Genomic DNA, 14,644 nt, shown 5'->3' with positions numbered 1-14,644 from the left:
TTTGTGAAACTTTTGTTAAAATCACAAAAATGCAGGTGGGCAACTTTTCTCAAAAAGGCTGGCGGTGAATGAGTTAAAACGCAAAAAAGTGAAACCATCCTCCAGAGTGGAAATCTTAAAAATGCTCTATACCGTCGCGTTCCCGTCCAAAGGATAAAAACGCAAACGTCTGCTCACGGTGGCTCTCGTCGCGTACGCGAACGTCACAGGTATGCACCAGTTCAGGAAAATAACAACAAACATGTTGGATTATCTCCATAAATCGGACTTTCAAGTTGCCATAGCAGCTCTGATAAATGTGCAAGAGTCTTTCCAGCAGTTGTACGAAATATTCACAGCTAGTATTTCTGATCAGGGAAGGTGCATTAATTACCTCCATCAAATTGTTGATGCGCCAATTCGGAGGCAAACCAGGCGTTTTGGACAAGACCTGAGAGAACAACGAAGAAGGTTGTACGCAGGCACGTAGACTGGGTGTTGTTGCGTGTCAGTGCTTCACATTGCCACCTAGTCGCGTGGAGTGCATACTCGAATATCACACACTTTTGCATCACCATATGCACAGATTTGGGGAAAAACACACTAAATGACATTTTAAATATAATTTTTTTGTGGACTGTATTTTTCAAACCTTTTATCACAGTCTTGGGCATGTCGAAAATTAGTAAAAACATGAACTTAATTGCATCACTCTAAAAATTTGTTGGTTATTTTTGACTTATAATGGGTAAATATTGGACAGAACACACTGCTGGGTTAAAATTAACCCAACTGCTGGGTTATTATACCCCATGATTGCATAACAACAACCCAACCTTGAGTAATTTTTAACCCAGCACGTGTGCTGTCCAATATTTACCCATTATGGGTAAAAAAAAAAAAAGACATTTTTAGAGTGACTGTATCAGATTTTATTTTCACTGACAAACACACACAATAATATGCTCTTATACTCCATATAACTCAATGTATAAGCCAGAAAATAAGCTTTGTTTTAGTCTATCTAAAGGGTTAATAGTGCCACCTGGTAATCAATAAAATTAAAAATTTTACTTCTAAGCAAAGGAAAAACCACCAACAATCAAGAATGCATGAAAATAAAGTGTCATGGTGGCTTTATAATCAAAAAATGTTGTTATGATGAAAGTCAATTGGCAATAGGGTCCACAATAACCTTTTATATTAAAAATACATAATTGTGTTTTTCCACCTATGAACTTGGCATTTAAAGGGTTAAAATCCTGGAATTTTTGTAAACATTTAGTAGTTTCGATCAGGACTGAGATTGATTAACAGATTTATGCAAAAAAAGTTAAATAAATAATAATCATAATAATAATCATAATAATAATAATAATAATGCTACATTTTTACAGCAGTTTAATTTAGTAGATGTCTTCATCTTCAACAACAAAACAACAAGAAAAAGTAGTGAATTTGAACAATTCACAAGGGTTAAATAATTTAGATTGTGTACCCAACAATGGCGAGGTATACATAAGTGCCAGGCTGGCCCACTCAGATTGATAGCTGGCCCACCCAATCTGAAGAGACAAAATATTTGTGTGGAAATGCAGAAGAAATCAAAAATAAATGATAATAATCCCTCAAACACACATAATTTAGAAATAAATAACTATTTAAATAGAAGTTTAGCATTTGCATGCGTTTCTAAACCTTGCAAATGTTAACATTCAAGCTATTTTAAAAGGTCACGTTCTTTCTGATCCCATTTTTTAAACCCTAGTTAGTGTGTAATGTTGCTATAATAGCATAAATAATACCTGTAAAATGATAAAGCTCAAAGTTCACTGCCAGGCGATTTATTTTCTTTAACAGAATTCGCCTTTCAAAGCCTACAGCGAACAGTCGGTTGGGACTACAGCCCTTTACTTCCTGCTTTTATGATGTCAGTAGAACAGTTTTTTGACTAAACTCTGCCCACAGGAATACGTCAGTCGCCAGCTAAGCTAATGGCAAGCTAAGCTGCCATCCAATCACAACACACTAAACAAGCTACACAATCACAACTCATTGATGCAGCATGTTAATAATGCAAAGGTTGTGGGTGCGACTCTTGGAGATTATACAAATCATATTGATATGTACTGTAAGTCAATATGGATTAAAGTCAATGGACGACAATGGTCTGAATATCTGCTGTATACTGATGCATTTATTCCATGCTAACATTCACAAGTTGCATTTTCGTTGCTAAACAAACATAATTAAACCACCAACTTTCAAAATTTCCCACACAATACAGACAATACAACAAAAAAGCAAAACCAACTCAAAGTTGTAGTTTACACAGAGATCATACAGGAACTCATTTTAAGGAACTCTCAATCCTTAAAAATGACTAAGTGCATAGCAATTTACATTTCATTTAGCCTTCTACTTGGCTCCGTCATGTATTCTTCATGGCCTACTCTTTGCTTACAATCCAAACTTGCAGGATTATTGTCATCAAAATGCCAGTGTTAAATATTTTTTTCTCAGGAGTAGTGCACATAGCTTTAAACACAAAGCACTTTTTTTTAGCTCATTTGACGACTTCTAGTGACTAAAGGCAGTTGAAAGAATTACAGCCTGATCAAGTGAAGAAACTCCATTCAATTGCACTGTGGAGAAAACAAAAAATATCTTGACTCACTGACTTTTAATGACACTCTTATATTTAAAGGGGTCATGTTATGAGATTTTTTTTTAAGGCGTAAAATAAGTCTTTGGTCTCTCCAGAGTACATACTGTATGTGAAGTTTTAGCTCAAAATACCCCAAAGATAATTTATTATAGCATGTTATACCATGGGTCTGTTGAATGCTGTATTCTGATTGGTTGAGAAATGTTCCATATGGGTATGCATTATTTTTCGATAACTGCACACCTAACTTGTCAAATGTCTTTAAAATAGGCACCAAAGCAATGTTTGTGGTAACCATGGTATAAGAGGAATAATTGACACCGGTCTTTTGAATTATTTAAAAAAAATAATGCACACCCGCGGTGTAACGGCACGACGCAAACCTTGGGGGTGCATTATTTTCCTATAATTCAATGGCCCGTGATCAATTATTCCTTCCTTAAAATTGCCACGTTGGGCCCAAACATTTTTTGGTTGTGTCCTGATGAAATGCAAACACTGATCTCAATGATGGTGGTTTGTTGAAACAAACTCAATTGTGCTCTCAATTATTTTTCTCTCTTTCTCTCTACACTAAATGTCAGTGCCGTGGAGCAGATTAAGGGGCGGTATTATTGTAATAAGACCCCTTCTGAGATCACAAGGGGAGCCAAATTTCAATGCCCTTTCCAATGCTTGCAGAGAATGGTTTACCAAAACTAAGTTACTGGGTTGATCTTTTTCACATTTTCTAGGTTGATAAAAGCACTGGGGACCCAATTATAGCACTTAAACATGGAACAAGTCAGATTTCCATGATATGTCTTCTTTTAAAAAAATAAATAAATGTTACAGATGTGTAACCCTGAACAAAGAAAGTTTTTTTGATGCTGCTTTTTATCATTGGATAAAAGGTATATGAGGAGTTCAGATGCAAAACCCTGTAAGTGCATCTGACATGTTTTCTTGTAAATGATTTTATTATCAGTTTACGTTCAGTCCTTTCACTTTAATGGCAATGAAAAGGTTATTAGTCTATTTTCACAAATCTCACTCTTATTTAACAAATTTGACTTTCTTTAGCTGCAAAACCCGCTAAGTACGTGCAAAAAAAGACTGCACATACAGGACACTAAAGTATACGTGAAAACAGACACGACCAATCACATCGCTTGCGGTCCGCATGCAACTGACGCGCTGTAAAAAATTTGGCAAGGTGCACGTCAGGCTACTCAGATGCTACGGATAACCTATGGAGTAGACCTTACGCATGACTATAAATTGGACTTACGATTCTAAATCATTAAGGCGTTTAACCAATTCTGCCAACAATGCAACATCATTAAATGGCATTAAGTCAGGATTATGCTAATTTATATCGAAACGATTTTAAATAAAAAAGGACGGGAGTCAATTATTCCACTTATCGGTTACCACACAAACACTGCTCTTCTGGTTATTTTAAAAAGTTTAGGTGTCCATTTATCGAAATATAATGCATACAAACGCAATCAAAATAAAGCATTCAACAGCCCCGTGGTACAAATTACATTATATTTACAAATAATTAAACCAAAATACTGTGTTCATGACATTTGAATGTCTTATTTTATTTGCTCATTTTTGACGAATACAGACCTTCCCTGTTTTAAGATATTTCAAATCAATATTAATCATGTTCTTTATCTTACTTATGAGTTAAATAGACGTGTTATAATCAGGCAGACAGTTGTTATCGCAAAGTAAGCCCCTCCAGTGTGATACAAGACTAGGGCTGCACGATTTGGGTAATTTTTCCCATTGTGGTTATTGATGCTAATATTGCGATGTGCGATTATACTAAATGGTATCATGAGTCAACTTGATGGGTTTTAAGGAAAATCCACACACAGTTTAGTGATAATGCTAAAATGTGTATTTGTAAAACTATAAATGCTTTCGTATTGCCACGTGATGTAGCAACTGCTCAGTGTCAGTAATCCTAAATCCAAAATACCGCCATACAACAGACATAGTTTTTTTTAGCTACTAAATCACTGTCAACCTCCTCTGCATCCATCTTCGCTCTGGTATAAGTGACGACGCACACCACACACGTGCATGCCACACGTGCACTGCCTTTTTTGATCGTTTTTTCTTTCTTTTTTTAAACAGCAAGGAAAATCATCAAACTGTTAACAGAAATTTTGATTTAACAAGTCCACACATTTATTTATTTAATATAATTGCAACATTTTGCTGTCATATAATCGCACAGGCTGACATCGCGATTGCGATGCGCTTAATTGTGCAGCACTATACAAGACCCTTTGCTATAACAACCTGCTGTCTATACATTAGTCTTAACTCTTTATATATCAAGTGAGAGTAAAACGGTAGCACACATACCAGACGTCTCACAGAGAGTCAGCATAGAGAGGAGGCGGCGGCAGAAGATCAATGTCTGCAAACTGAAAGTCTTCAACCTCTCTGTCACAACAACAGCAACAATAAACCGTCAATGCAGGATGTTCAGCACTTTCCAGAGGTGTTTATACTCAATACATTAGATAACAAAATTTAAGGACTGTTTCAATTCAAATGTTTAATCACTGTACAAAACAATGCGATGAGGTAAAACGTTCAGATAACACCGAAAGTTGCTTAACCTCCTAAGACCTGGATGTCATCACATCACATTTTGCACCATAATACTTAATTCTGTGGAACCTGTTGTACAAAAATGTGGACAAATACATTGCTTCATGTTCTAAGAAAAATATTTGGTTATTTTGTTTATTGGTTCTTCCTAACCCCAAAATAGCTGGTAGAAATCTGAAAAAAAGGCAAACCAAAACTCAGGTCTTAGGAGGTTAAACGGATAGTTCACCCAAAATATATTTTGTATACATTTCTTTGTTCTGCTAAACACAAAGGAAGATATTTGTAATAAAGCAGGAAACAGAAGCACCATTGACATCACAGTACTACTTTCAAAATCTCTACCCAGTCTCACAAAATGATGTACCGATAGACAGTTTTATCGGACGCACATGCGCTGACGCGACACACGTCTGGATCCGAACTTTACTTCCAGTTTTGTTTTTTTTAATGGTCTGACTAGTGCTTAACTGATCTCTTGAAGAAATGCCTCGTCGAAAATAACAAATGTTTTTGTTCCCTATGTAATCTGTGTGTTGTTTTTTTGCTTGTTATATAAATAAACTACGTTTAAAGAACTTTGTTGTTACTTATTCTTAGCGGAGTTTACCGGAAGTTACGTGCGGACCACGACAGCCGCTTGTTTATGTTGTTACTGCTGAAACAGTCTGTAGTAACGTAATTTTTTTATTCTTTTTCGTGATACTGTCTCAAATGTCCGCGTTTTTTCGTGATAGTATCACGAATTTCTGTTTATGGGTCATTGTGACGTATTGGTTACTCAACTGCTTTTTCCCCATTTTCAAACCATTGTCGCTTCGGTTTAGGGTTGGATTTGATGTTTGCGTTAGGATGTCACTTTAAGTATTGGTTTATATTATTTTTCAGATTTTTAAAATATTTTCTGATTTTTAAACCATTGTTGCCTGGCATTGGGGTTAGAGTTGGGTTTGGGTAAGGATGACATTTTATGTAAATCTAACCCTTAACCGAAGCGACAACGGTTAGAAAATAGGACAAAACGTTGAGTACCCAATATGTGACAATGACACACAAACAGAAATGTGTGACACGATCACAAAACGCAGAAATTCGTGATACGATAACGAAAAAACACGGAAATTCGTGACAGTATCACAAAAAAAGAGAGTACAATAATAACGTGACTATAGGTACGTAATTTCGTGAGACTGGGCTGCAAAGTCAATGGTGCTTAAAAACGTGCTCAAACATCTTTCAAACAAGTTTGTAACAACATGAGCCTGAGTAAATAATGACCCTTTAAGTTAATATATTGTTTTAGTTCTGTATTATTCGGGTCATTCTACAGAAACGTCCACTTTTGATGTGTCAAGATGTCTTAAAATTGATTTCTTTTTCTAACATTTAAACTTAGAACACATTATTAGATTACTCTTTGACTTTAAGTACATGCACACAAAAAATAAAAAATCATTAAGCTGTCATTTATGTGTACTCAAAAACTGCATACACCATTTTTTGTCACTAGGGTAACCTTACTTCTTTAGCAATATTAAAGGTGTTATTATAATATTATTATTAAAGCTTAATTCTTAAGGGTAGCAGAATTCAATAAATTTAAAATTTTCATCATGTCACATGTGAAAGATTTAATTTAATGTGAAAGAAAAAAAACAGTAACACCAGTGACACAATAAATCACCAGTCACTGGTGTTACTGATCTTTACTGGTTACCAATAAAGAAAGGTAACACCAGTGACAGTAACACCGGTGACAATTTTTTTGAATGAAAACTGCATTTTATAAAATTACTGCTGCAAAGTATCAAACCACATATTGTCAATTATTGTATACTCACTAAATTAAGTAGTTTAATCCATTTGTATTCTAGTTTTTTTACCATGTTTTTTTTTTATCTCAAAATAAAGCATTTTCCCTCTGTACATGACTGTGAGGACGAGCACTTCTGTGGTGCTTGGAATTCTGATTAATTAAAAAAAATCAAATATCGCTACATTGATGGCTCAAGAAGGTGTAATTGTTCAAATAACATTGTTCCATTTTAAAATATTTTTTTAACCCTAAAGTGTTTCTGTAGAATGACCCATTCAATATAAGCCTGTCACTGGCTAACAGTCCAAAGCAATGCATTTTACCAGAGACAATCTAGTTGGCTAGAAGTAATGGAAAAATAACTCAGAAAATTTAAGTTAGTGCCAAGTAACCCCCTATCGTCATTTGTTTGCAGACGCCACGAAATTACAAACCAGCACAAGGTCCACAAAAAAGTATTTAGACATCAAGTTTTAGTTCAGCCTTGTCATCTGCATTATTTTCTCTCATATACTCACAAGTATGGTGGCTCATCCACAGCCTCAAGAAAACCTATTAAGTGGAAAAGATGACTATTAGGCTTAGAAAAAATGAATACATTCATTCCACAGAATCCAAAAGGGGTTTATAGGGAAATGCCTCTGATATACGTCAAGTAAAACTGAAGAATGAACAGGTGTGATGTCATTACTAACAAAATTTCCAAAAGTAAGTTGTCCTTGGGTTTGTTCCAGTGGTTAAAACATCTCACCAATGCAAACACCTGACTGCCAAAAATAACAACCTAGATGCCACCAAGAAATAATTTTGTTACTAAAGTCACTTACTTGGATCATCGGTGCTGTGAAAAAGCAAACACACAAAATCTTAGGTAACTTAAAAAAAATTCATTCAAATAAAGTTTGGTTAAAAGAAGATTATAAAGTATAGTATACCTCGGTAGACATGCTTCATCTTCTGTAGTGGTTATGAGGTTTTCATGGCCGTTCTGAAAAAACACAGCCAGCTTCTGCAGAGCTTCATGTCTGACATAAGCAAGGATATTTTACATAAACGTCAAATATTTCACTTATTAAAGTCAAATAAGTGTTTTACAATAATTTCCATTACCCTACTGCATGTTGTATAATAGTCAGGGCTGTCAATCAATTCAAATATAATCCAGATTCTCGTGATTAATCGTACATTTTTATCTGTTGTACATTTACCTTAAATGAACAATTTTTAAGTTATTAATACTTAACATGGCTGTGGACAAATGTGGATGCTATATGCAAATGTATGTTTATTATTAGTGAAAGAGTCAGCAAGTTAATTTTGAAAAAAAATCTACTTAAAGATCAATAACAAAATCACCACATCCATCGCTTAAAATCACTGGTAAAACTAATAGATTTGGCAAACACAAGTCAAAAGCAATATCAATATATGTTCAACTTTTTTCTTTCTTTTGTTGTTTGATTGATTGACATTGAGACAGATACAGTTTTAAGATTTACTGTAATGCAAAGATTTAATATAATTACATATCAGATATTTCTCCTCCCAACAGTTAACCAAACATTATATCTGTGTGAATTCTTGTCAAAACACATATTTTTTAAACTGTAATTCTGTCTTTGTACGCATATCAGTGTCGCGCACCTGTGTGCATGTTTCAGATGTGTCAGTCAGCGCGAGAAAGATAATTTTCGAGTCTTGACGCTCTTGATAACTCTTTAAACATTAATCTGGTCCCGAACTTTCTCTCTTGTAATAACTATTTTAACATTAAGCAAGTCCTACACTTTGTCCAAAGATTTTGGTTTTAAAACATCTTTGCAGTAGATTAAGCATTTAGGATGGTACATCTCTCAGAAAACACACAAATAAAGACCATTTTTAAAGATGACTATTTACTGTCTAATGCAGCGTTTACACCAACCGCGTTTGAGGTGTCAAAATCGCGTCTACCGTGCCTAGTTTGCCGCTTGAACATTTTGAATGCATTCGGAAAAAGCAAGCATTTGACGCATGTCAGACGCAAAATCCACTTCTTGTGGGAGGGGCAAGTGCTATGCGGTTGTCTGTTTGCAAGATGGCTGATGTTGTTTGTCGATTTATCGAGAGATTTACCGATTTGTATTTGGTAACCTTACTATAGGGGGAAAATAAACTGCGCGGGTTGATAAATGTCATGTGACTCAAAAGTGAAATGTGTATTACAACTTACCAGGTTGCTCAAAGTCCGCACTGATACTCTTCCAAGAGTAGCCTACTCTTTCTTTTTACTCCTGACTCTTTAGAAATAAGAACTTGTGTCGTATAGCTCCAGGTGACTGCTTACGGACAATATCAAGGCTCCTGATTGGTTAATGCGGTGTGAAATTCCGCCAAAGTTCAAATTTTTCAACTCGGGCGTTAGCCGCAAATTCACATCAAACGCAAAATGCACAAAAAGAAACAGGCGCTCAATTTGCAGGAACTAGACGCATGAATGAGGCTGAATCGTGTCTTCCGCACCGCGCCAAATGCCTCAATCGCGCCGCGAGACCTCCAATCAACGTGTCTTCACATTGACTTAACATTGACTTCACTTACGCTTCACGCCTCTACTGCGGCTGGTGTAAACGCAGCATAAGGCTGCATCTCAATGTTTCCAACAACGGGCTAGGCCAAGGTTTAAACAGAAATTGCGAGTTGCGTTAATCGCATGTTAATAAAATTAGTGTTGTTAAAATGAATTGACATTAATGCGTTTTTAACGCAGTAGATTTGACAACCCTAATAATAGTTTAGATTTTTAGGCGTGGTAGAGGTGTAAACAAGGCTGAGAGATTTTTTTTTTCAATGTCACATCTGCTGAATACTTGACAGCCTTGATTAAAACGATCCAACTACTAACAGATCTCTAAAAGTCTGTGTAAAGTCGATATTAACCACCCAGCCAAATTTAAATGATAAATAGTTCAAATAAACTATCAAAGCTAAAAAATGGAAGCTGAAAACACGGCCATTCACGGAAAAGCTGCCATTCAAATTTCTAGGGATGCACAGAATAGTTGGCCACTGAAAATTTTCGTCCGAAAATGGCCCAAAAGAGCATTTTCGGTTTTCGGCCGAAAGACATTTATCACCGAAAAAATACGGACGAAATGTTGTGATGACGTAAACAGAAACCGCGACCTGCACGTGCTTGTCTGAAGCAACATGTATGCGGTGTGGTTGTATTTAACTGCAAAAAGGTGCTAAAGTGAGCAGTTGTCTGTACGCACAGAGGCACATGCGGTTGAATGTGTCCGGTCCAGACGTGATCATCACAGTGAGTACACCCTTCAAAGATCAGAAGTCTTGATGTGTAAACTTAAGAGAGAGTCGCGCAAATGTGTCTCATACTGTAGTGACTACAGTGTAGTCCATTAACATACATTGGCCGAATAAAGCAATGAAAAACAATGTAACGTTTTTATGCTGAGCTGTTTGGGATTCGCCCTCGGTCTCTGTGCGCGCGTTTAAGTGCCCTCAATAGTGCACACACGAGTGAGACGCAAACAAGCGAACGTAAAATCTTTCTATTATTGACAGGACACATAAACAAAATTATCTCCAAAGTATTCTTTTTCTAATAAAAACATTTGTTTATGTCTTAAGTGTATGTATAGATTACAGTCAGAAACCAGTCTCTGCTTATTTAAAGAGACAGTAACCTCAATTAACCTACTTAAGTCTGTGTCAATGTAAATCAAACAACCCAAGACAAAGAGAAAATAACTTCTGTAGCTCTAAAAATAATAATATATTTAATTTATACAAAGAAAGTCTTATGACTCATTTAATTCGATTTCTGTACCTAATGCTAATGTTAGGCCTTATTAATGTGCAACTTTGTTTCTTTTTTGTTATTAGATTTTCCCCACCCCCTTTTTGCTGATCTGAAAAATAATCCGATTCGTGCCTCAAAAACTGTAATGTGATCCGAACCGTGAGTTTTGTGATCCGTCACACACCCCTAGTAAAGTTAGTACACAGTGATAGCCATAAATGCATTTGTACTAATAATTGGCATAATAATTTATTTCAGCGTTTCGGTTTTTCGGCTTTGGTTTCCTCTTTTTCGGATTTCGGCCAAGAATTTTCATTTCGGTGCATTCCTACAAATTTCTAATACAGCTACAACCTGAATAGATGCTCGAGATTGTGTTAGGGGCGGGGCCATGCGCAGTGGCTCCAGTGCATCATCGAGCTACCATTTTAGCCCCGCCCAAATAACCCTGAACACAGAAATATGGAAAACTGTTTAATCGTGTAACTTCACAATGCGTTTTAGCAATGCATTTATAATGTGTTTAGAAACAATACTGTGAAATTACTTGACATAAACAGTCGTGTTTGCTGTGTCTGACTGTAACTCACTGTGGGTGGATGTCCTCCATGCTGCCATCGCTCACGGTATGATGAGTAGAAAAGTTACTGTAAACTGAGAGGGGGAAAAGTGATAAAATGTATAAAATACCTGAAAAGTGCTTAATTCTGAGAAACTAACACCTGTACTTACACATGTCAGGCATAGATACAGCTCTGTTCTGACTCCTGGATAATGAGAAATATAAAAATAAAAAATATAACAACAGGTAACCAAACATAATAAAACACATCCTTAAAACCATAACACATTCGGTCGATGGTGTTATCCAGTGACAGCACTACAGCAAACTACAAGGTTTAGCAGAAGCTACAATTAATATTTAAAAGTAATTATTTCATGAGTATATCTTTCAAAAACTGAAAATTCTTTATAAGAAATAAACACAATTAAGTGTCTGAAAATGCATTTGTAATGCATCACGTTACACTGTTTATACAGGCGCTGCAGCTCCCCCTTGTGTTTTGTAAAGAGATATGCAATCATTGCAGTGATCTGAAATCATTGCAATGAGGTCAAACGATTACAATAAGACAATTATTTAATAATTGTGACAGCCCTACCTTGTACCAAAATCAACCCTGAGAGGCTCTCCAATCTAGACTTAAATTTGACCCTGGACCACAAAACCTTAAGTTTTAAGTATCATGGGTATATTTCTAGCAAAAGCCAAAAATACATTGTATGGGTCAAAATTATAGATTATTCTTTTATGCCAAAAATCATTAGGATATTATGCAAGGGATATTTTGTAAATTTCCTACAGTAAACATATCAAAATGTATTTATCATTAGTAATGTGTGTTGTTAAGGACTTGGACAACTTTAAGGGTGATTTTATCAATCTTGTGATTTTTTTGTACCCTCAGATTCCAGATATGCTAACAAACCATACATCACTGGAAAACTTATTTATTCAACTTTCAGATCATTTAAAGAAAAATTACCCTTAGGACTGTTTTGTTTTTGGTCCAGGGTCACATACATACAGTATCACAAAATGATTACAGATGATTACCTGCAACAGGATATGATGTGATACTCTAGAGTTTCTCATTTTAAGTGATTAATAACACTTTATTCTACGTGGCATTGATTCAACAAGGTGCTGAAAGCATTCTTTAGAAATGTTGGCCCATATTGATAGGATAGCATCTTGCAGTTGATGGAGTTTTGTGGGATGCACATCCAGGGCACGAAGCTCCCGCTCCACCACATCCCAAAGATGCTCTATTGGGTTGAGATCTGGTGACTGTGGGGGCCATTTTAGTACAGTGAACTCTTTGTTCAAGAAACCAATTTGAAATGATTCGAGCTTTGTGACATGGTGCATTATCCTGCTGGAAGTAGCCATCAGAGGTACATGGTGGTCATAAAGAGATGGACATGGTCAGAAACAATGCTCAGCTAGGTCATGGCATTTAAACAATGCCCAATTGGCACTAAGGGGCATAAAGTGTGCCAAGAAAACATCCCCCACACCATTACACCACCACCACCAGCCTGCACAGTGGTAACAAGGCATGATGGATCCATGTTCTCATTCTGTTTACGCCAAATTCTGACTCTACCATCTGAATGTCTCAACAGAAATCGAGACTCATCAGACCAGGCAACATTTTTCCAGTCTTCAACTGTCCAATTTTGGTGAGCTTGTGCAAACTGTAGCCTCTTTTTTCTATTTGTAGTGGAGATGAGTGGTACCTGGTGGGGTCTTCTGCTGTTGTAGCCCATCTACCTCAAGGTTGTACATGTTGTGGCTTCACAAATGCTTTGTTGCATACCTCGGTTGTAACAAGTGGTTATATCAGTCAAAGTTGCTCTTTTATCAGCTTGAATCAGTCGGCCCATTCTCCTCTGACCTCTAGCATCAATAAGGCATTTTCGCCCACAGGACTGAGGCATACTGGATGTTTATCACTTTTCACACCATTCTTTGTAAACCCTAGAAATGGTTGTGCATGAAAATCCCAGTAACTGAGCAGATTTGTTAAATACTCAGACCGGCCTGTCTGGCACCAACAACCATGCCACGCTCAAAATTGCTTAAATCACCTTTCTTTCCCATTCTGACATTCAGTTTGGAGTTCAGGAGATTGTCTTGACCAGGACCACGCATTGAAGCAACTGCCATGTGATTGGTTGAATAGATAATTGCATTAATGAGAAATTGAACAGGTGTTTCTAATAATCCTTTAGGCGAGTGTATTTTCTTATCCTTTTTTGCTAGCTGGGAAGAGTCTCCAAGATGTTCATCTATTGGTCAAACATGTCTTCATACAGTTATACAAACTCACAGATCAGAGTCTCCATTAACTTCACGTTTTAAATTACCAAATAACACTTTAAATCATGGGTCTTCAACCGGGGGTCCGCGGCCCCCAGGGGGTCCGCGACGGAACTGCAGGGGGTCCGCCAAATGATGTTTGACCACAAGCTATATTTTGCTAAAAACGTAAAATATATGTACAAAAAAAGTTACATGTCCCCTTTAAGTTGTGCACGTGCGTGGCCGCGAAGGCGCGCGTTCAGTTTAACAAGCGGACCAAAATAAAATATCTGAAGACTATAAATGTACACTCAGGAAGCAGCAGTAGCGACAGAAAAGGCATCATAAAACAGGTAAATCTTATAGGCATGTGTGTCTTTCTTTCAGAAAGTTATTTTAGGATCAGTGCGACATTGTCTCATCTAAGTTATATTTCTGAACTTGGACAGCTGTTTCACGCGGTTCAGATTTAAAGCGCTAACTCAAAAGGCAAATGACGTCAGACCGCGTCTGCATTATAAACTTTGACAAAACTATCGCCCGCATCTAAAAATTATGAAACGTGCACAGTGATGGTGCTTTGTGCAAGATTCACAGTCAGGTTGAAATCCGCCTCTATAAAAAAAAAGTTGCCCCAAAGAGATGCGCGCGGACTCAATGCATATTTTCTCCTGAGTCTTATATGAAGCTATGCAGAAAATAAACTTGCGTTACTCAAACTCGTGACGATGATACACGAGAAAGGCAACAAACCTCTGAATTATAAAGTAGCACAACCTCTATCCCCACCAGAATAGAGAGTCTATGTGCCATTCACCATGATCAGTCATCTTTATAAACTGAAAGCCCAGGTTCAGGTAAATTCACAGTAAAATGAAAATCTATTACACT

General features: G+C 36.6%; 1 protein-coding gene across 1 annotated transcript in view; it reads right to left on the bottom strand.

Moving 5' to 3' along the window:
* Nucleotides 1-2,156: 2,156 nt before the first annotated feature.
* Nucleotides 2,157-14,644, bottom strand: part of LOC129443141 (uncharacterized) — a 28,932-nt gene continuing 16,444 nt past the window's right edge. Inside the window, exons 14-20 of the mRNA XM_055203568.2 lie at nt 11,617-11,651; nt 11,475-11,538; nt 8,018-8,107; nt 7,910-7,923; nt 7,601-7,634; nt 5,015-5,095; nt 2,157-2,624 (exon numbers count right to left, since the gene is read on the bottom strand). Coding sequence (XP_055059543.2) covers nt 5,023-5,095; nt 7,601-7,634; nt 7,910-7,923; nt 8,018-8,107; nt 11,475-11,538; nt 11,617-11,651 — 310 coding nt within the window. The 3' untranslated portion in view covers nt 2,157-2,624; nt 5,015-5,022. The remainder of the gene's footprint in view (nt 2,625-5,014; nt 5,096-7,600; nt 7,635-7,909; nt 7,924-8,017; nt 8,108-11,474; nt 11,539-11,616; nt 11,652-14,644) is intronic.

Source organism: Misgurnus anguillicaudatus, chromosome 2, assembly GCF_027580225.2.
Source record: "Misgurnus anguillicaudatus chromosome 2, ASM2758022v2, whole genome shotgun sequence".
Classification (NCBI taxonomy): Eukaryota; Metazoa; Chordata; class Actinopteri; order Cypriniformes; family Cobitidae; genus Misgurnus; species Misgurnus anguillicaudatus.
This window is presented reverse-complemented; position numbering and strand designations above follow the sequence as displayed.